Source organism: Vipera berus (genome assembly GCF_964194415.1).
Source record: "Vipera berus genome assembly, chromosome: 3".
NCBI classification, from domain to species: domain Eukaryota; kingdom Metazoa; phylum Chordata; class Lepidosauria; order Squamata; family Viperidae; genus Vipera; species Vipera berus.
This window is the reverse complement of record NC_138204.1, coordinates 99111847-99134221: the sequence shown is the minus strand read 5'-3', so window position 1 is coordinate 99134221 and position 22375 is coordinate 99111847. Positions and strand designations below refer to the sequence as shown.

The following is a 22375-nucleotide window of genomic DNA, read 5'->3' as shown; positions in this document are numbered from 1 at the left end:
AGTTTGACACCCGTGACATAGAGTGATTCAGGCATCTCCATATTACTATATATGTGATTTACATGACTGAAGGAAGCTCCTGATCTAGAATGCATGTATTTCATGCAGGCACTGTTTTTTGTTCTGTATTCTCAAATACCTTCCCTTTATGAATTTATTTTGTGAACTGTTATGTTTTTTCACAGCACTGATGCTACACTTTCTGTTCTTTAGTTCATGAATTCTGCCAATAAGCATGGTGTTTGATTTCTCTGACAAAACTACTTATCCTGGGGTAGAAAAAATAGTATAAAAAACAGAAGCTGAGGAAACTATGACAAAAACTAAATTTGATTTTAGTCCTTTTTAAATTTAAAAGAAGTAGTATGTATATATAGTGAATATCTTATATAGTATTATAGTCATATAGTGTATAATCACCCTTTTTTGTATTAAAAACTTTTTGTGGTCTCTGAGCTTTATGTTGCTCAGATCTCAGGGTTCTAATTCAGAAGTCCCCAATCTTTTGGGCACCAGGGACCAGTTCTGTGGAGAAAGGTTTTTTCCGTGGACCGGAGAGTGCATGGTTTTGTGTGCTGCCTGCATCCCGGGGATGAGGCTTTGCTTGTTTTGTGTGGACTGGTTGCTGGCATGCTGCAGCCCAGTACCAGTCCACGGACCAGGGCTTGGGGGACCCCTGTTCTAATTTACTTATAAGTGGTTTATTCTTTTTTAGTAAATCCCCGAACTTGACATCCACAATTACTTCTAGAAAAACTGTACCGTTCTTTTCAAACTTGCCTTTCACTCTCTGTTCTAGATAACTAGATATAAAGTCTGATTACGTCTAATATTTTTTTGCTATTATGAAGATTCAGGAGATTTACATTCAAGTCTTCACTTTGCTGTTAACTCACTCGGAAGTTTCTGTTAACTATTTGTCCCTTACATTTGTAATATACCGTAGTTACAATAATACTTGCCTATATATCTGGTCTCTTGTGAGATTGACCAAAATATGGCTGCTGTTCCTTACATAATTGTATTCAGTTCTAAATATGAACAAAATTATTTGTTAGTTGTAAGTCTTTCCTTTAAAAAAATGAAACTTTTTTTATCAGACTAACAACAGTTAGTCTGAGATATGAAGAAGTCTGGACCTAGGCAGCCTAATGCATTCATGACTGAGTAAGATTTTTTAATTAAAATACCTTCAGTGTTCATTCTGGCATTTACCATTTGGTATCTGCAGCATGTTTCAGTACTTTTTAAATCCCTTCTGTTCTTAAGGTAATGGAAGATATAGATGTATTAATTGGCAAGATTTCCTAATAAGTAATAGATTTATTATAATTGGACTTGTGTTCATTCTATTTTTATTATAATCATTGATTATATCTTTGTCAAATGTACCGCTTTTCCAGTTGATGAAATTACAAAATAAATCAGAGCTTACAGTGAAAGAAGAATATTTGGTTTTGCTGTATGCTCTGAAAACTGTAGGTTGTTTAGATTAATTAAAACATAAGATTAAAAGGTTCTTAAATAGTACTCTGTCAAACAATTTTTTTCTTTCATGTAGTGTTTTTCTTAAGTTTGCATTCCAAGACACTTTTTTTCTATTTCTCTGTCAAATAACTTGGTAGGAAACTTAAAACACTGTTTTTTTCTGTGTCAGATTTCTCTTTTTGTTGCTGATTTTCGTTTATATCCATTGGTAATGTCAAACTTGAGAACATACAGTAAAAATATTTTTTATTAGAATAAGCAATAGCTTCTGGGGATCATGGATTTTACTTATGTGGCAGCTTCAAACATTGTTCCAGTTGTCTGTGTGTATGCATGTACAAGCATTTCTGCTGAAACTACCAGTGAAATAACTTCACATGTACATGCATAGTCAGACAACCAGTCTTTGAAGCTGTAGACCTTTGTAAATATGCAGCTATTTTAATGCTTTAAGGAAAAAAAATCTTTGTGTTTAAATAATTATTTAGCTGAATTTGAATCATTTCAAATGAATAGAATTTAAGTCATGGTAAATTTAAAAGAAATTAAGTTTAGTCAATAAAAATTTGATACAACCAAATATACATTCAGATTTTGAACCTGTACTTATATTTGCAAATTTAATATTTTAAAAATTCTGTCTGCATTTTTAAAACAAATAATCAAATGTAAAACTAGAAAATCATACAAAAACAAAATCACAAGCATTTTGTTGAAGTTAATGTTGAAGTGATTGAGTGTTGGATACAGTAGGACAGTGGTGGTGAACCTAGGGAACGGGTGCCAGAGGCGGCACTCAGAGCCCTCTCTGTGGGCACACGTGCCGTCGCCACACCCTCACTTCCCCCCACGGCCCCCTCCACCACTGGCCCCCCCAGAGGAGAGTTGCTGCAAGCGTGGCCCACGTGGAGCAGCACAGCCAAAGACATGGCAGCTGGGCACTGGGGACAAGACTCCGTCCTTGTGCCCTGTACTGCGGGGTGCGGGTTGAGGGCATGGCTGCCATGATGCTGCTGGGCCACCGGGGCGATCGGCGGGCTGTGGAGGTGGTGAGTGGCCCTGCGGGTGGGTGGGATCAGGGTGGGGGTGGTGTGCGGCATGGGGAAGGGTGGGCTAGGGCAGAATGGGGGTGGGCTGGGGGCAGGGCCATTTTTTGGGGCACTCTAAAAGGTTCCCCATCACTGGTCTAACCTGTCTTCCATCAGCTTCAAAAATCATACCATTTCAAGGGGATTATTTTGGGGGGGGATAGATAGGATCGAAAAAAAAGTAGCATTTTGCCTTGTGTGTGCCAGGTGAATTTGTATTTTTAAATGTTAGTAAGCTTACAAACTGATTTTGCCTATGCTTGGGTGATGGTTTAGCTCAATTAATGGACCTAATGGACCCTGAGCGGTTCCAAACAGCGCTTGGGTCCCCACCTGCCTCCTTTGCTCATAGCTCGGCCGATGCCCTGGTGGAAGCCTGGGAAAAGGCAGCCACGGAGGCACTCGACCGAGTTATACCCATGCGGCCCCTGACCTGGTGCAGATCCCAGTGGGCTCCATGGTTTTCTACGGAACTCTGGGAGATGAAACGTTGGAGACGGGGCCTAGAGAGCTGTTGGAGATCCAGACGATCTGAATCCGACCGATCGTGACTAAGGTCCTTTACGAGGTCTTATCTCGCGGCATTGTGGAGGGCAAGGTCTAATTACTTTGCTACCATTATCGCGTCCGCAGATAATCGCCCGACCGCCCTGTTTAAGGTGACCCGCTCCCTCCTTAATCAAGAGGTGAGGGAGGATCCCTTACAGGGTCGTGCCGAGGAGTTTAGCCAACATCTGCTGGACAAAATCGCTCGGATCCGGACCGGTTTGGATTCCGACTGGGCAGAATCTGACGATGAGAACATGGACAGTCTTGTTGATTTTATCTGGGAAGAGTTCGATCCTGTGACTCTGGACGAGGTAGACAGGATCATGGGGAAACTGAGCTCCACTACGTCCTTATTCGACCCGTGCCCCTCCTGGCTGGTTTTTGCGGCTCGGGATGGGACACGAGGCTGGATCCATGCAGTGATAACTGCTTCATTGAAAGAGGGTAGTTTTCCCGCCGCCTTGAAAGAAGCGGTGGTGAGACCCCTCCTTAAAAAGCCTGTCCTGGACCCAGCTGTTTTAAACAACTTTCGCCCGGTCTCCAACCTTCGCTTTCTTGCGAAGGTTGTTGAGAGCGTAGTGGCGCATCAACTTCCTCTGTTCCTGGAAGATGCTGATTATCTAGACTCGTACCAATCTGGTTTCAGTCCCGGACACAGCACGGAGATGGCATTGGTCGCTCTGATGAATGATCTCTGGCGATCTCGGGACAGGGGTTGTTCCTCTGTCCTAGTCCTATTAGACCTCTCAGCGGCTTTTGATACCATCGACCATGGTATCTTACTGCGGCGTCTCAGGAGGTTGGGAGTGGGAGGCACTGTTTTTCAGTGGTTCTCCTACCTTCTGGAACGTTCACAGTCGGTGTTGGCGGGTGGGCAGAGATCGACCCTGAGACCTCTCGTTTATGGAGTTCCTCAGGGGTCGGTCCTCTCACCTCTCCTGTTTAATATCTATATGAAGCCGCTAGGTGAGATCATCCGTGGTTTTGGAGTGGGGTATCATCAGTATGCTGATGATACCCAGCTTTTCATCTCGACCCCAAACCACCCCAGTGATGCCCTCGACGTGATGTCCTGTTGCCTGGAAGCGGTCCGGGTCTGGATGGGGAGGAACAGGCTTCAACTCAACCCTGACAAGACTGAGTGGCTGTACATACCGGCATCTCAGGAAATTCAGATTATTCCATCTCTTACTATTGGGGGTGAGTTACTACCCCCCGTAGATAAGGCTCGCAATTTGGGTGTCCTCTTAGATTCACAGCTTTCCTTAGAAGATCATATAGGAGCTGTGACTAGAGGGGCCTTCGCCCAGGTTCGTCTGGTGCGCCAGTTGCGACCCTATCTGGACCTGGATGCCTTGCGTACAGTCACTCATGCACTTGTGACCTCTCGTTTAGACTACTGCAATGCTCTCTACATGGGGCTGCCCTTGAGGACCACTCAGAAGCTTCAGCTGGTACAGAATGCAGCCGCGCGAGTTCTTTTGAGGGTCTCCCGATACTCCCATGTTACACCTTTGCTCCGTGAGCTGCATTGGCTTCCAGTTACCTTCCGGGTGAGATTCAAGGTGCTGGTGATGACATATAAAGCCCTACATGGCATGGGTCTGGATTACCTACGGGAGCACCTACTGCCGGTGTCAACTTCCCTCCGTCCTGTACGCTCCCACAGAGAGGGCCTCCTCAGGGTACCACCGGTCAGAGAATGTCGACTGGTGACCCCCAGGGGGAGAGCGTTCTCGGTGGGCGCACCAGTCCTTTGGAACCGCTTACCGGCTGAACTACGGATGGCCCCCGACCTTCGCTCCTTCCGGCGTGATCTAAAAACTTATCTATTCAAACAAGCCGGCCTGGTCTGATGGGTTTGGGGTTTTAACATTGTTTTTAACTAACTTACTACATTGTTCACAATCATTTAACTTTAAATCTTGTATCCTGTATTCTTATTTTTATTGCCCTGTACACCGCCCTGAGTCCTTCGGGAGAAGGGCGGTATATAAATTAAATAAATAAATAAATAAATAATAGATATTTGAAAAGTATGGTACTACCAAATAGGCTTTTAAATTGTACTAAGATTCTTATTTATTGTGAGTCTTTATTCAGTACACAATATTTTTAAAAAATGAACAGATAGCTTTCTACGTTCATTTCTGAAACTTTAAGAAAATATGAAATTCTTATTAAATTTAAAGAACATTTTAAAACTTCATTTAAGTTAAAATCATTTTTTAAAAAATGATATCTTTTACCCCCTCCCACTGGTGGATTAAATAGTTAAATTCAAGGGAAATATGGAGCATTAGATTGTGTGTCCAGTCTGAATTTCATAATGAACATGGAACACTTGGTCTCTGGGGCAATTTAGGGTAAAAGGGAACAGAACAAAAGCATCTTTGTTCCTTATTGCCATGTATTCTTTATTCATCTACTGTATATTTTCCAAAATGTGACATATATTACATAACATGGAAATAAGACAATATTCCATTGGACAATTTTTAAAATCAAGTCTTTCAGCCAAATTTTTTCTAGCAAATCCATTTCTACATGGAATCTACAGCAGCTCTAATCTAAACTGTTCTCTTGCACAGAAGCAAACTCAGGTTTTCCTTTATGACTAGAATGCATTAATGACTGTTCAACTATTTACAGGAGGGGGAAAAACCATTAACTATAAATTTATAATCTATAAAATGCTTATTTGTCCTCAGAACTATTAGCAAGATTGTCTAGAAGCATCAGAATGTACATTGGATTCAGCAACGTCTGCTGAAAAGTTACATTCTAGGTTACATAAGTCCTACTATACTATTTTAGACAAATATTTCTTGTCCAGTCCCTTCTTAAAAAACTCCTGTGTTGGAACAAACACAATTTCTAGAAGCAAATTGTTCCACTGATTAATTGTTCTGTCATGAAATTTCTCTTTAGTTCTAGGTTAGCTCTCTCCTTGATTAGTTTCCAGTCATTGCCTTCAGATGCTTTGGAGCACAGGTTGATCCCTTTTCTTTGTGGCAGCCCCTTAGACGTTGGAACACTGCTATCATGTTACCCCTAGTCCTTCTCTTCATTAAACTAAACATACCCAATTCCTGCTACCATTCTTTACATATTTTAGCCTCCAGTCCTCTAATCATCTTTGTTGCTCTTCTTTACACTCTTTCTAGAGCAGACATGTCAAACTCGCAAGGTCATGTGATGTCACGCAACGTATCGGAGCTTTTTCGCCATTGCCAGCAATGGGGTGGACGTGGTTTCCCGATGATGCGTCTGGCCCATGGGCCGGCAGTTTGACACCCCTGTTCTAGAGTCTCGGCATCTTGTTTACATCGTGGTCACAAAAACTGGATATAATATTCTAAGTGTAGTCTTACCAAGTACTGTACCAAGATTGTACAATAATACTTATTTATAGTTCTATAATCATTTTTTGTCTTCTAAAGATTTGTGATAAGGCCTATACCATTTGACCTAAACTTGATTGTTTTATCCTAGTATAATGTATAATATATTTGCATTGCTCTACAAAAAAATCTTATACAGTAGTGTTCTTTTCACACGTGTATATAGATGCAAGTTAGGATATTCATGCAAAGACTTGAAAAGCAGGTACAGTAACAAGTTGAACCTACATTAGTATAATTACCGTATATACTTGAGTATAAGCCGACTCGAGTATAAGCCGAGACCCCCAATTTCACCCCCCAAAACTGGAAAAAGTTATTGACTCGAGTATAAGCCGATCCGCCGTTCTGCAAGCCTCCGCCGCCGGCGGAGGCTGGATCCGCGCTCTGCAAGCCTCTGCCGCCAGCAGAGGCTCGATCCGCCATTTTGCAAGCCTGAATACACAGGAATACCCTGTGTGGCCGCGGCTCTCGGGGAAGCCCTGGCTGTCCGCTTCCTCGCTCCACGCTGCCATTCGGGGCCCGCGCGTTCCCCGGGCAAATCGCGGCGCCCAGCAGGCGAGGAAACGCCCGCTCCAGTCGCCCCCCCCTTCCCTCGGGAGACGCGAAGCAAGTGACCGCCCGGAGCTTACCGAGGACTTGCGCGCGGCCGAGGCTTCGGTGCTTCCAGGATCACGCGCACCTCTCCCAAGCCGCCGCCGTCCGGAGACCTGCCGAAGTTTGGGGAGGTTTGGGGAGGTGCGCGCGCACCTCCCCAAACCTCCCCAAACGTCGGCAGGTCTCCGGACGGCGGCGGCTTGGGAGAGGTGCGCGCGATCCCGGAAGCACCAAAGCCTCGGCCGCGCACAAGTCCTCGGTAAGTTTTTTTGTTGACTGGAGTATAAGCCGAAGTGGAATTTTTCAGCCCAAAAAGTGGGCTGAAAAATTCGGCTTATAGTCAAGTATATACGGTACTTTATATATCTAAAATAAGGCATTAAGATTGTGCGTGTTTCAAAAGTGATTGAGACTCTTTTCAGCCTAACTTTAGTGTAAAAAAATATGTGACTGTCTTAAAGATGGTCCTGCATCCTCTTCCCACCATGTACTTCTTTCACACATTTTAATGTGTGCAGCCCTTTTATTGATCCAGTTTAGGAATATAAATGTTGCACTGATTTGCTTTCATACAGTTTTTTTAGTGTTTTAGCAAATATAAACTAATTTAAGTTAATGTAATAAAAGTAAATTTATTAATTAAATTTGAAATAATATTCTTTAAGGAAAACCTAGTGCAGTGCGTAAAGATTTTTAAAAGATTTCTTTAAATTCTATATTCTGCAGATGCATACAGAGAACTAATTTGCTTTAAAAGTTTCACTGCATGCTCAGAGTGCAAACAACTTTGTGTTGATATTTGAAAAGTTAATCTGAAAAATCGAACAACATGAAATATTGGAAAAAGTCATAGAAAATATTAATTATCCACATAGTGTTGTTTTTGTTATTAATATAGTTTTGTTGAATCATGACAAATTTGTTTACTTTGAATTTGTAAAACTGATTAGGCTATAAAGAACAAAAAAAGTAAATTATTTAACCTTAGTGCAACCACATAACATCCACTACCACAACAATTTGATGAATTTAAAGTTGATATTTTTAGTATTTTGAACTTTTAGAAGAATAGATAAACTTAGTGTGTAGGTTATTACGCAGGTCAACTTTTTCTAGTAGATAAATTTATTTTAAAAAAGCTGGCAGAAAATTGCAGAAGTGAGGAGGTGTTTAATACTTCCATAACCTGTAAATTTTCCTTGAAATGTTTCCTGCACATATTTATCCCTATCTGAAGTGTATTTATACCTCTAGACTCCTTTAATCATTTCTCTCTATGGAAAGAAAGTAGAAGAGCTAGTAATGTAGAAAAAATAAACAGCAAAAAGTGTCCATTTTAGTCTATTTTATCATTGTACACTATACAGTGCTGAAAATGCTTTTTTGGGGGAAAATAAACCTGTTTAATATATTAGTGTATTGATCTTTATTAATATGAGCTAAAATAATATTTTAAAATAATGTATTTATGCTGCCATATATTATGGTAAAGGTAAAGGTTCCCCCGCACATGCATGCTAGTCGTTTCCAACTCTAGGGGCCGTTGCTCATCTCCGTTTCAAAGCCGAAGAGCCAGTGCTTGTCCGAGGACGTCTCCGTGGTCATGTGGCCGGCATGACTAGACGCCAAAGGCGCACAAAACACTGTTAACTTCCCACCGTAGTGGTCCCTATTTTTCTACTTGCATTTTTACATGCTTTCGAACTGCTAGGTTGGCAGAAGCTGGAACAAGTAACAGGCGCTCACTCTGTTACGCGGCACGCAACCCGCCAAACTGCTGACCTTCTGATCGACAAGCTCAGCGTCCTAACCCACTGAGCCACCGCGTCCCTTTATATATTATGAGAGATACACAAATAAATCCTTGGAATTTATGTATGCATACTGAATTGGCTTTTTAAAATTTTTAATCCAGTCTTATAAATGAATATATAAATAAACCTTCTTATAATCTACAACAATACTTTCTCTTCTGCTTTGCTCTTTCTGATCTGCTATAATACTCATTCAAATATCCACATCTGTGGCAAGATAAGTATGCATTCTGATAGATGTTACTTGTATGTAATTCTATAGAGGACTACCCTGAATCATTATTTCCAGAAAAAAACAATTGATTTTTATTCCTAAACCATATCTTGTCCATGAGGTCGCGATGGGTCGGACATGACTTTGCAGCTAACAACAACAAATCCATATCTAATACGTTGATAGCTAATCACATTCATTTGAACAATAGGTTTTTGAGTTCCCAAACAACTTTGTGGAGAATTGTGTCATCAAGGCACAGATCTAGTCAATATTTATAGATATCTGTTCTCATTGTAGTAATTAATTTTGTTTGATTACTTAGATGAGGCTGTAAAAGTGATATGCAATTTTGTGTAGCTACTTTTGGGGGACATTTTTCCAGTCCAGTTGTGAATAATATTTTAATGCAGCAATTACTAGAAATAGGATAATGTAATTATTCTGTATGTAATATAGTAACAATATAGGCATGCAGCTTACAATAAAAATCGTAAACTTGAGTTGCCTCAAAGCGCAAGGCAGGAGACAATAACACTTTAGATTTTATTTAGATTTTATTGATATTTAAAATGGACACTAGATCACCTTTCTTCAAGATTGCCAACCTTGGCTCCCAAATTGAAAGGTTGCAAGCCCCCAGATATTTGAACTGTCATTAGCTATTTTATCCAATAAAGAAGAGAATTTCTGAAGGGCACTCTCATTGAATACAAGTCTTGTTTTTGTTTAAAAAAAAAGAAATTGCAAGAAAATACGTTTATCTTTTGAATGAGATCATAAGGATTATTCTCCTTGGCTTTTCTACTGAGGAAGCAAAATATGTACTGGTAGTGATAGTCATTTATTAGTTCATATTTTTTGCTTTTTATGGTCAGAAACATAGCTGGTGTATGTTCCTTTTATAGCAGTTTTGTAAGCCTGTTTTCATTTTATCCTATACAGGACAGGAAAAGAAGGCCAGCCCAGAGAGTACTACACATTGGATTCAATTTTGTTCCTGTTGAATAATGTACATCTTTCACATCCTGTTTATGTCCGTCGTGCGGCAGTAAGTAAACTTCTTAGAGGAAAAGCTTGACTTTTTTTAATGGTGTTTTCCACTTCTCCAATTATTCGTTTTAATATTTGAATATGAATTTCTGTGCTAAGACTTGAACTGTCACAAATCATGACCTTATAATACATTCTTTTTATTGAACCAATATCAAACTATTTTATGATTATATTTTTAGGAATTGTTTCACTTGACTTTTTTTAATCTTCTGGAAAAGATTTGAAAGACAGGAGCATAATAACTGTAACTTAATTCTCTGACCAGAGAGGCAGCTGCCTGTCACATGCAGTCATTTAAAAGCATACAAAAATGTAATTGAAACTATATTGCACATTTTGGTACATTTTATTGATATTATAGATAATCTTCAAATTTATGCTAATTGCATATAAAAGATTTGGGCCAGCTTTGAAAATATAAAGGTAAGGTAAAGGTAAAGGTTCCCACGCACATGCGTGCTAGTTGTTTCCAACTCTAGGGGCCGGTGCTCATCTTCGTTTCAAAGCCGAAGAGCCAGCGCTTGTCCGAGGACGTCTCTGTGGTCATGTGTCCAGCATGACTAGACGCCAAAGGCGCACAGAACACTGTTACCTTCCCACCGCAGTGGTCCCTATTTTTCTACTTGCATTTTTACGTGCTTTCGAACTGCTAGGTTGGCAGAAGCTGGGATGAGTAACAGGCGCTCACTCTGTTACGTGGCACTCGGGATTCGACCTGCCAAACTGCCAACCTTCTGATTGACAAGCTCAGCGTCCTAACCCACTGAGCCACCGTGTCCCTTTTGAAAATATACTGCTCAATAAATGCTCCTGCCTAAAGATGACTTGTCAGAATTATATTAACTACCATTAAAGCTCAACCAAAACACACACACTTATATATAAAAGAAATAAAAGAGATTGTTGCAACAGCATTAAAAATATGCAAAACAATTCACAGTTTTGATACTTGCATCCTTTTTTACTTCAGTTGCAGTTTGGTCTTGAGCATATTAACTCTAATTACAAAAACTATGCTAAGGTGCTTATAATTTATTTATGTCTTAGGCCTGTTTACATGAAAGAAAATGACATTAAACTCACTGGAATTGAATACTCTAACTAAACTTGCAGCCTTAGCAGAAGAAAAGAACTACTTGCTTATGGCTGAATTTAAAGGTTGATATGTATTTTAGCATGTCATTAAAATTAGTTTTAATCTTGCATTTTATGTTGCCTGTACCAATATATTAATTTTAGTTTGAAGATAGACCAACTTTGTATTCCTTCCTTTTATTTCTAACAATCTTAATCTTTAATTGAATCACATATTGTAGAATTTGATTTCATTTCTTTTTTTGTCATATTGCAGAGGTCTTTAGGGTCTTAACAAGCTTCTTTTGTAAATCCAGTAGGAAAAAGTATTCAGGTTATTCTCTTGTTTTGTCATTTGTATTTTCCTTTTAAATTAAATTAAAACTCAGCCAGTTTCTTTTTTTAGATATAGTGAAATGTGCTTTTTAAAACCATTCTCTTGACTTATCAGTTGTAAATCTACTTTAAAATATCATTTCTATCTTGTCGGATACCATTTGTTGTACATCTGATAATTCTTCAGTAACATCTTTGGGACATAGTTTAATATAGTAGCAGACGTCATTGATACTACTACTATCTGATTCCATTCTTCACAGAAATCTTCAGTATTTTTATTTTTTTAATGTTTTGCACCATCGTATGGTCTCTGTGTATAATCTTTAGTCCCATCCAGTGTCCAGATTTGAAATCATGAAAATATTTGTCTATGTCTTGTAAAAACCAAACATAAAGTTGAAAAGAACAATAAAAATAAAGCAAATTAATATAGCATATACTAAAAAACAAATCACATAATGATATCACATTCATGTCTCTGTTGCTACATTGCTTCCCAGAGTTGTTCTCGATAGTGAAATGGGCAACATATAAATTTTATTTAATTAAATTTTATTTAATTTAAAATAATATATTACCTATTCAAGTAATAATACATTAAAAAGAAAAGAAACTCTATAATACAGAGTAAATATTCTCTTGTAAATAACTACCTTAAAGTGATATTATGGGTAAAATTAGGGTAAAATTGAGAATTTCTTAAACCATTTCCTTTTCTAAATGGCTTGGGTCCGGGATATTTGAGGGAACAGCTACTGCCGGCATCAAGTTCCCTTCGTCCTGTGCACTCCCACTTGGAGGGCCTTCTCAGGGTGCCGCCTGTAAAAGACTGCCGGCGGATAACACCCAGGGGGAGGGCCTGCCCTGTGGAACCAGCTGCCCGTGGAGCTTAGGACTGCCCCCGACCTTCGGTCATTCCACCGGGACCTGAAGACCTGGCTCTTTGAGCTTTCCGGCCTAGGCTGAGAGGTTTTTTTCCCCCCCCTCAGGGATCAAATTTAATTATTTTAACTGTTTTTAACTCTTGTATCGTATTGATGTTTTTAAATAGTTTGTAAACCACCCTGAGTCCTACGGGAAAAGGGCAGTATATAAATTTAATAAACGCAAACTTAAACTAACTATTTTTAGCCTTATTTTCAAGGCCTGTAGGGAGCTGACGGGATGTGATGTTACATAGGGGGATTGTTGAAGCATCTCTTATGTTATGGTCAGATAAATGACTATGGAGATGCTGCAGCAGCTGTAACTTCAAAACCAAGTCATAAGTAGCTTTTGGATGATCTGTTGTAATTTTGAATGGTTGCTAAGCTTCTGGTTGTAAGTCAAGTACTACCTGTAACTCATTGATAGTTATTCAAGCCACAACATTGTGTTAAATAATACTTTCTCAAGCTTCATTAGTCAAAAAATATTTTTTACAAATACCTTTATTATATTTTGTAACAAACATTGAAATATAAATTTAATAAAAGGGGGGAGGGCAGTAATACAACAGATTAAAAAGTGACAACTGTTACTGTTACTGTTACTGTTACTGTTACTCAAGAGCCTTGGTGGAGCAGTGGGCTAATGCCTCCTTAAGTAACACCAGCTGCCTGCAATTAGTGCAGGTTCGCATCCCACCAGGCTCAAGGTTGACTCAGCCTTCCATCCTTCCGAGGTAGGTAAAATGAGGACCCAGATTGTTGGGGGCAATTAAGCTGACTTTGTAATAATGCCGCTTGGGGTTTGTGTGAAAGCCCTAATAAGCAGGCATATACATAGAATGAAGGCTACTGCTAAGCTTGTAAGCTGCCCTGAGTCTTTGGAGAAGGGCGGGATATAAATGGAATTAAAATAAAATAAAAAAATCAAATAAATGTAAAACAAAAATGACGGCCTCCATACAAAGAACACCCCCTCCCTAGTTTAAGTGAATATTTGGTATTTAAACTTTCTTAAAATAATGGTACTGAACACTAAAAAAAAACCCCAATATTTAACTAAATCCTTTATAATAATTACAAGCGACACAAGAATCAAAATAAAATGTTCATGGTAAGAACTAAATTGTATTTTATTTTAGGACCATAAACCACAATCATAAAAATGATCAAACTAACCGTCTTGTCATTTACCATAAGCCCTCTGAAATAACTTGGTTTTTAGGATGACCAAGACAGTGGGGACCAATCTGACTTCTATTAGGACACTCTTCCATAAAATAGCTGCTGCTGCTGCAAAGCAGCACCCACAAGCCTTCATTCACTATCATTCTCAGTAATGGGCGTTCACCAGAAGTTTCTCCCGGCATGGACAAGTTGAACATGCCAATTACACTGGAAAGAGACTGTTCTGCAACTACCTTCAGCACAGGGATCTGCAAGGTTCTCATTGTTTTTGTTGAAACTACTGTATTTTTCTGTCTCAGTTGCCTAGTAGCTCTACCATATGGTGACCTAGTTCAAGCCATCTACAAAATTTAAATTAGAAAAAAAGATACCTTTGCTAAAATAACAGAAGAAATTTGTGAATTACTTTTGTCTAGCATTCTTGAAATATATTTTAAAATGAAATATTGTAATGTTATACCTAAATAATACAGAAATACTCTTAGGGCCAGTGTCAGCAAAATTGTTTGATGAATGTAACTACCCTCAGCTTGTTCTGTTGACAAAATATGATCATATAGATGATAGTATATTTACTAATATGTCTTTAAATATTTGAGCGTTGTATTTTGTATATTGTATATTAGTAGGTTTGAAAGTCTAGCTAAGATTTACGTATATTAAGTGGGCTCATAGCAAAATACCAATTTTGAGACTTTTAGATTACAAAATTAAGCCAATTATTTATTCCTTTCAGACTGAAAACATTCCTGTAGTAAGAAGACCTGACAGAAAAGATCTCCTTGCATATCTTAATGGAGAAACATGTGAGTCAAAAACATAAATATATTTATTTTATTTTATTTATTTTATTAGATTTATATACCGCCCTTTCCCGAAGGACTCTGGGCGGTTTACAGGGCATTTTAAAATCACACCAATACAAAATACAAAGTTAAAAGACAAAAAAAGATTAAATTATCCCTGAAAATAAAACCCCAGTTAAAATTCTTAGCCTGGGCCAGAGAGCTCAAAGAGCCAAGTCTTCAGGTCTCGGCGGAATGAACGTAGGTCAGGGGCAGTCCTGAGCTCCACGGGCAGCTGGTTCCAGAGGGCAGGCGCACCCACAGAAAACGCCCTCCCCCTGGGTGTTATCCGCCGGCAATCTTTTACCGGCGGCACCCTGAGAAGACCCTCTGCGAGTGCACTGGACGAAGGGAACTTGATGCAGGCAGCAGGTGTTCCTTCAAATATCCCGGACCCAAGCCATGACTATGAATTCATGAGTAATGAAATATTTTCTCTTATATTAAAGGCAGAATAATTTTAGTCCCTTTGTCATAAATTAAAATACCAAATCAAGTATTAACTTGATTAGATAAGACTAATTGAATCTGGTGTCAAGTATAAAACCAACGGGTTAAAAAAGGAAAACAAGTTCTAATAGTTCTTTTCTCTATCACTGAGTGTTTCTAAGGCCCTGATTTAAAACCCAAAGAAGAAACTATTGGGAAAAAATCAATGTGAAAAAGCCAATAATTGAATGCAAAGGCCCAGAAAAAAAGAAAAGGAAAATAATAAAAAAAATATTTCCCTCTTATCCATCTTCAGTCAGCAGCAGATATTAGTGGAATTCTTGATGAGAAAAAATGTTTACTTTCTTGCTACAGATATGTATTGGTCAAGCAAATATTAGAATTAGTTTTTACTCAGGAGCTTCCAATGTGAGGCTTTCATTATATTGGCAGTTTTAGAGCCTATTGGGTGCACTCTAATCCTAAAAGGCTGTGAAGTCAAAAATGACACGTTTACTAGGAGATAAATGAATGAGATTGATTTATATCCCAAGTTTTCTAGAAAAAATTTAGGGTGGCAACTTATTTTCATCACAAGAACAGTTCTCTAGGTAGATTGAACTATGCAAAAATGAGTGATTTAAAGGCACCCAGGAACTTTCTGTTGCTGAGAGTAGATTAGAACCTTTGTCACACTGTTACCTTAACCATTACACCATATTGACTCTTTCCCGTTATCTCCCCTTGACCTCCAAGGATGCCCCCTTTCATTTTAGTGGGGAGATTATCAGACAGAACATTGGACTGCCATTTCCTGTTATTTTAGTTTTAAAGAATATCAGTAAGAACTATGTGGAACTCAGAAGTGTTTCTTTTTGTAACTAACAATTATACTTAATGTGGACACTTTCTATGTAGTGTGTTAGATTCCTTATTGTTTTTAATTTAAGTAATTCTTGTAAAAAAAAACTGAGGTAGAAATGAAGCTTGGTAGGCGGGTACCAAGACAGTTCTGCTGATAATAGAAAAATGCTTAAAGCCAATTCTCTGTCATGGAAGATCTCACTGTACATCCAGTCTTGTTCAGTACTTGGAAAAGCCTAATGGGGATTTTCTGCTGTTGGAAACATAAAACATGAAGTGTTGGAAACATCAAGCATGAATTGAACATTTTGCCTTCAATTAACTTGGAGCTTGGTGGATAGTAAGGGATGCCTCCATAGGCACATAGGCAACCCTGCTTATCATATAGGGAATTCATGTTCTAATATTTTAATATAGCCTGGTTACTGCTTCAATTTTTCTATTCACCTGTCTGCTTTAATTTTGGACATTCTAAAAACATTCATATTTTTTTCTGTACTTATAAATTTTTAGCAACATCGTCAAGTATAGATAGAAGTGCACCATTGGAAATAGGTCTCCAGCGATCTACTCAAGGTACAGTTTAGTTTAATAATTAAATATTTTATTAGTGGATTTTTTAAAAAGCTGCTCCTTAATCCTTATTAATTTATCTTTTTCTTGCAGTCAAAAGAGCAGCTGATGAAATATTAGCAGAAGCTAAGAAACCAAGAATAGAGGTAAAGTGGTTTCATGCAAGGTATTTATGGAATAAGAAGCTTGTTCGATGGTTTTAAAACTATTCAGATTTGTTTCTTCCAATATTATCTTACATAGGGTATAATAATTGTATGTAAATATGAAGGCAAGTCATCCCTTTTGAACTACAACTTAAAAACTGTAAATAGCAATGCTTGAGATACAGTGTTTGATTAAAGTACCAAAATTTGTTTCATTGAATTTTTCTGTGTTACCGTTTACTTTTTTTCCTTCAGATTAACAGTGTGGGTAGACTAGCTCTGTTGATCAATGAAAATGATTAAAGAAAAGGAACCAGTACTGCCAGTACTGTAATTCCTACTCAGTTCAATTGCACAATGTGATTGATATCAATATTTTCTAAGACTTTCTGAACTCTTTCTGGGTAGATTGAACAATTGAAATTTAACCTGATTTTTATTTGTAGATAGTTCATATAAATATGGATAATACTGGCTATTAAAAATAATTAAGAAGACCATACTGTCTTTCATTTAAATGTTCAAGTTTCACATGTTTGTGAACTCTTAGTTGTTTATTCTAGTAAGAAATAAAGATGATGTTATAAGCAATATTCTCCTTATAAGGATGAAGAGTGTGTGCGGCTTGACAAAGAACGGTTGGCAGCTCGGCTGGAAGGACACAAGGAAGGCATTGTGCAGACTGAGCAGATCAGGCAAGTTTTGCTTTGTGCTATTGTTAATTTAAGAGTTACCTTAACAATAGCATGGCTACTAAATTTTTCTGAAATTTGTCCTTGGGATTAAAAACATGGTAACAGTAGAAAATAACTTGCAGATATTTTATATCATTTTAGAATATACAGTTAGAACTACCACTAACAGATGTCCCGTTAAAAAGGTATTTTTCACTTAAAAGAGTACCTACCCTGACATTTTTGATATTGGCAGTTCGGTGTGAATCTAGTTGAATAAAATAGTAAGAATGAATCATATACTTTACAAATTTCAGCTTGCCACTGTTTTAAGCAATTATTTTAAATCCTGGTTTGTCAGTCCCCAAATAATTACAGTCCTTAAGAAACCTGATGAAGTAAGATACTGACTATATTCAAAACTAATGTGTAACTAGGAAAAAACTATTATATGTTTGTTGAGCTTGTCACTTGTTTCACCCAATATTAGATTATTTTCCCACTCTTATAAAAAGATTAGCTAAACCAGGCTTTTTGCATCCCTTGAAAACAATCAGAAAATTGCTGTTTTACCACTTGTGTTCTCACCGAGCAACAACAGGAATACTGTAGGGTGCTGAATATTTACATCTTTAGACTAATGATGGAATTAAGATAACAATCATAAAATACCCTTCTATTTCATTCTTATTTAATGTCTATTTCATTTTCTTAGTTATGTTTTCTTCACAATACTCATGAATTAAAGTATTTAAAGGACGATCTCAGGAAGAAAGACAAGCTTTTTTATTTTATTTATTTATTTATTATTTTATTTTAATTCCATTTATATCCCGCCTTTCTCCGAAGACTCAGGGCGGCTTACAAGCAGCTTTATCTTTGGAATTGCCTAGTGATAGAATTTAAATTCTATTATAAAATTTGGTAATTAATCGTATTCATTTAGTAGCATGATTGAACTGTCAATGCCAATTTCTACCTGCTCCAATTTCTATCCATTTTTTTTGTTGTAGATCCTTATCTGAAGCCATGTCTGTGGAAAAAATTGCAGCTATCAAAGCCAAAATTATGGCCAAGAAAAGGGCCACAATTAAGACTGATTTAGATGATGACATAACTGCTCTTAAACAGAGAAGTTTTGTTGATGCAGAAGTTGATGTTACTAGAGATATTGTCAGCAGGGAAAGAGTGTGGAGGACAAGAACTACCATCTTACAGAGCACAGGCAAGGTAATATTGGTTTATTATATTTTTATCTGATTTCAAGTAGATGCTCTTTCCTCACTATTTAGGAAGAACACAATGCATGTTAACGTGTGAGAGAAAATTTATGCAAAATAGCAAGAGGAATAAGTAAAACTAAGAAATATTAAAGCTCCATCTTGAGAATTACTGTAGCTCTAGATTACAAAACTGGATGAAAATAAAAAAAAATATTTTCTGAAAAATACTCAGGATCTAATTTGACAGATGATTAAATTGTATGTATAGTGTATGTTGTCTAGGATTGGAATTCATATTTTTCATATTTTAATAGATGATAGAAAAATAAACTATAGTCCATGTGGTTTATCTTTGGATTATCCTAGATTAAATTTGCATCCCGGATAAAGTCATATATCATTGCCTTGGGAATGAAAACTAATAATGGCTTAAAATCAGTTTATTTCTATAATATGTGTTACAATGTTATTGATTTAGGAATATGCTAGTAACAATTCTTTAGAACTTAAGGTTAATTATGACTTTTTTTACTAAAGAAACTTCACTAAGGCAATCCACAGTCATTATATTAGTGACACTTCAAATACATTGTTGGAGGAAAGTGTGATCTTTGTTAGATTTTATTATTTAGTCACTAAGAGTTTAAAATACTCCCGTTTCCCACTGAGACTTTACTGGACTAGACTAGATCTTACATCTAGCTGTAATATTATCTACTTGTTACAGTTGCAGCAGTGTGTCACCCAATGAGTGGATAAGATGCACCTGAAACCTTGCTGTTTCTATTTGAATTCTTTAAATCCTAAACAATATAAGAATTGGCTACTTTTTTAACAATAGGCATTGAACAAAATTTATGACTACAGTAATCAACTTGCAATATTACAGTTTTTTATATATCTTTTTGAGAAATACCTATCAAAGACTGTATAGGTAGTCTCAACTTACGAACGTAATTAAGTCCACAATTTCAGCCATAAGTCATAAAAGATATAAAGCGGCTCACCATTTGACTGCACCTGATTTGACAATCTTTTTGCAGCAGTCATTAAGCAAATGCAGTGGCACACAAGCAAACACCAATGTCGTTAAACAGAAGCAAAACCATTGTTCACTAGGGGGTATTATTTTTGGAAGAAATTGGAAGTAAATGCCGTTGTCCAACAAAGACATGATAAATTGCAGCTGCATAACTGCATGAAGCTGCAAACAGCTGTAAGTGCTGAGTGCCCAAGATGTGGTCAGTGACCAGGGGTGTATGTATGGTAGAGGTCAGAATTTTGAAACCAGGTGGCAGTAGCTTTTTCGGGGTCCTGTCATACATTTGAATAGTTGCTAAGCAACCTGTTGTAAGTCGAGAATTATCTGTATATTGTAGCTGGGTTCTATCTTGGGTGGGATTTAATTTGGCTTCATTTGGGCATATATACATCCACCTACCTAGCTACCTGAAGACCTGGCTCTTTGTGCTCTCTGGCCCAGGCTGAGAATTTTTAACTGGGGTTTTTATTTTTAGGGATAATTTAATCTTTTTAATTGTTTTTTAACTTTTGTATTTTGTATTGGTTTGATTTTAAAATACCCTGTAAACCGCCCTGAGTCCTTCGGGAAAGGGCGGTATATAAATCTAATAAAATAAAATAAAAATAAATAAATACCTACATATATACGTGTGTGTGTGTGTGTGTGTGTGTGTGTGTGTGTGTGTTATTGTTTATTGAAATGATCAAGTGCAGCATTACCTATGTCAAATTATATCATGGTAAGCTCAAAGAGAACAAGAATAGCCTCTTAATGCTCACTATTTATTAGGTTTGGAAACTAGTGTTAAGATTTGTTTTGTATTCATTATTCATATTTATTTCAGAATGACACTATTACAGGTTATGTTCCACTTTTTTCTAGTTTTAAGTACCTTTCATTTGTTTAGAACAAGGCACATATTCTCCTCTGAATGATGTGCAAGTTCACCTTAACTTTTTTGTACTAGCAGAATAGTGATGGAAAGTTACAATCTCTGCTCAGTTCCCATGGTTCTCTAAAGAGGTATCCTTTGATTACTGTGGTTTTATCTAAATTTTTAAAGCAATCTTAATTTTAATTTGTAGACTGGAATATTTCAAATGATTATTAAGAGTCTGTAATATGTTATAGTACTGATTAATTTAGCTTTGTTTCTTGAAAAAGTCCTTGCAGTTAATTCATTTTGCTGCTTTTGTGGGAAATATTTCTTAAAAACCTGTTTATATAGTAAAGAGTTTACTTTTTTCCCTTCCGAAATATAAAAGGAAAATGTTTTTTTACATTTATTTTCTATCAGACCACTAGATGGTAGTCTTGTTACATATTAGTGAAGATTTTTAACCAGCAATATAACTCATATGTGATTATTGTAATTCCAACATTTTAAAGTACTAAGTCTGTTCCTGCTGCCAACTCATTCAGATTATAAATTTCTGTATATGTTTAAGTTTCATACATTTCACATTAACATTTTGTATGAACATTTATTTCAAGGTGATTTAAAATACCACATAGAAAAAGTAAGTTTAAAATAATTCATCTAAATCATTTTTACCATTCAATAGAGCTATCAGATTTGAACTGCAAAAATCCAGTCAGTTACTATAAAGTTTTCTTGTCTTTATTGCCAGATTTTTGTAGCTTTGTCTTTCAGTCATTTGAACTATAAATACCAGTTGATTTCTGAAACAGTTAAAGCACACTGATTGAATGAAGCTGACGTTTGTTCACTGGGATTGTGATTAATACTCAGTATTTCAGGGCTGTGTTGTACTTTTCAGGATAGGAGTATCTGCCTTACAGAGAAGAGGTATCACAATCTGCTTCTGCAAAGTCAGTTATAAGGTCTTAAATTACCCTGTTGATGAAAAAAATAAGTTACAAAAATAGACCAATAAACAAAAAACCTATTTTCAAAATAGTTGTGTTTTAGGTGGATGGATTTAATTCTCAAAATTCATTTGAATAAATATGCATAGGATCAAACTACAAAGCTTACTGAGTGTTTGCAAAATCAGAGCTCTTCTACCAACTGTACTATGCTTTTGTATTTCTGATCACTGCTTAACAATTTTACATAAATTAATACTATTTAAATGTTTTAAACTTCTGTTATCATTATAGAAAGGAATGAGCATTCAAGCATTTTTCTGAATGAAAGATATTTTTAATTACCACTTTCATTTCCATTTGTAAAAAGAATTAATTACCTAACTAGAAATTCAAGGAATCCTTTATATTTTCAATCCATCACTTGAACTCAAGTGGCTTTAAAAATAAGCTTTTGGCTTTAAGAACATTTAATAGAAAATTTCCCATTATTTTCAGCCAGCCTCACTTTTGACCAGATAAAGTTCTGCTGTTACTAAAAATAAGTCTTAATTGTATACAGTAAATGAAAAGGAAATGAGCATTAATTTCTGTGCAGTATCTTCCTGATTTTTTAGGTACAGTGCTTATGAAATTAATTCATTTTTTATTTCACATTGAGCACTTTTTAATATAAAATACAGTTGCAAGAAAAAGTATGTGAACCCTTTGGGATTACGTGGAGTTTTGCATGAATTGGCCATAAAATGCACTCTAAACATCATGTAAGTCACAACAATAGAAAAACACAGTCTGCTTAAAATAATACTATACAAACATTAGCTGTTGTCATGTTTTAATTGAACATAAGATGGAAACATTCACAGTGCAGGGTGGAAAAAGTGAACCTTTGGACTTAATAACTGGTTGACCCTCCTTTGGTAGCAATAACCTCAACCAAACGTTTCCTGTAGTTGCAGATCTGGAGTAATTTTGGACCACTCCTCTTCATAAAACTGTTTCAGTGTAGCAATATTCATGGGATGTCTGG

At 36.9% G+C, this 22375-nt stretch overlaps 1 protein-coding gene across 1 annotated transcript in view; it reads left to right on the top strand.

Moving 5' to 3' along the window:
- Positions 1 to 22375, top strand: part of CDC73 (cell division cycle 73) — a 131208-nt gene that overhangs the window by 2218 nt on the left and 106615 nt on the right. The window contains exons 2-7 of the mRNA XM_081325899.1: positions 10100 to 10205; positions 14474 to 14543; positions 16389 to 16451; positions 16542 to 16594; positions 17201 to 17289; positions 18282 to 18498. Of these exons, the coding sequence (XP_081182025.1) occupies positions 10100 to 10205; positions 14474 to 14543; positions 16389 to 16451; positions 16542 to 16594; positions 17201 to 17289; positions 18282 to 18498 (598 nt within the window). The remainder of the gene's footprint in view (positions 1 to 10099; positions 10206 to 14473; positions 14544 to 16388; positions 16452 to 16541; positions 16595 to 17200; positions 17290 to 18281; positions 18499 to 22375) is intronic.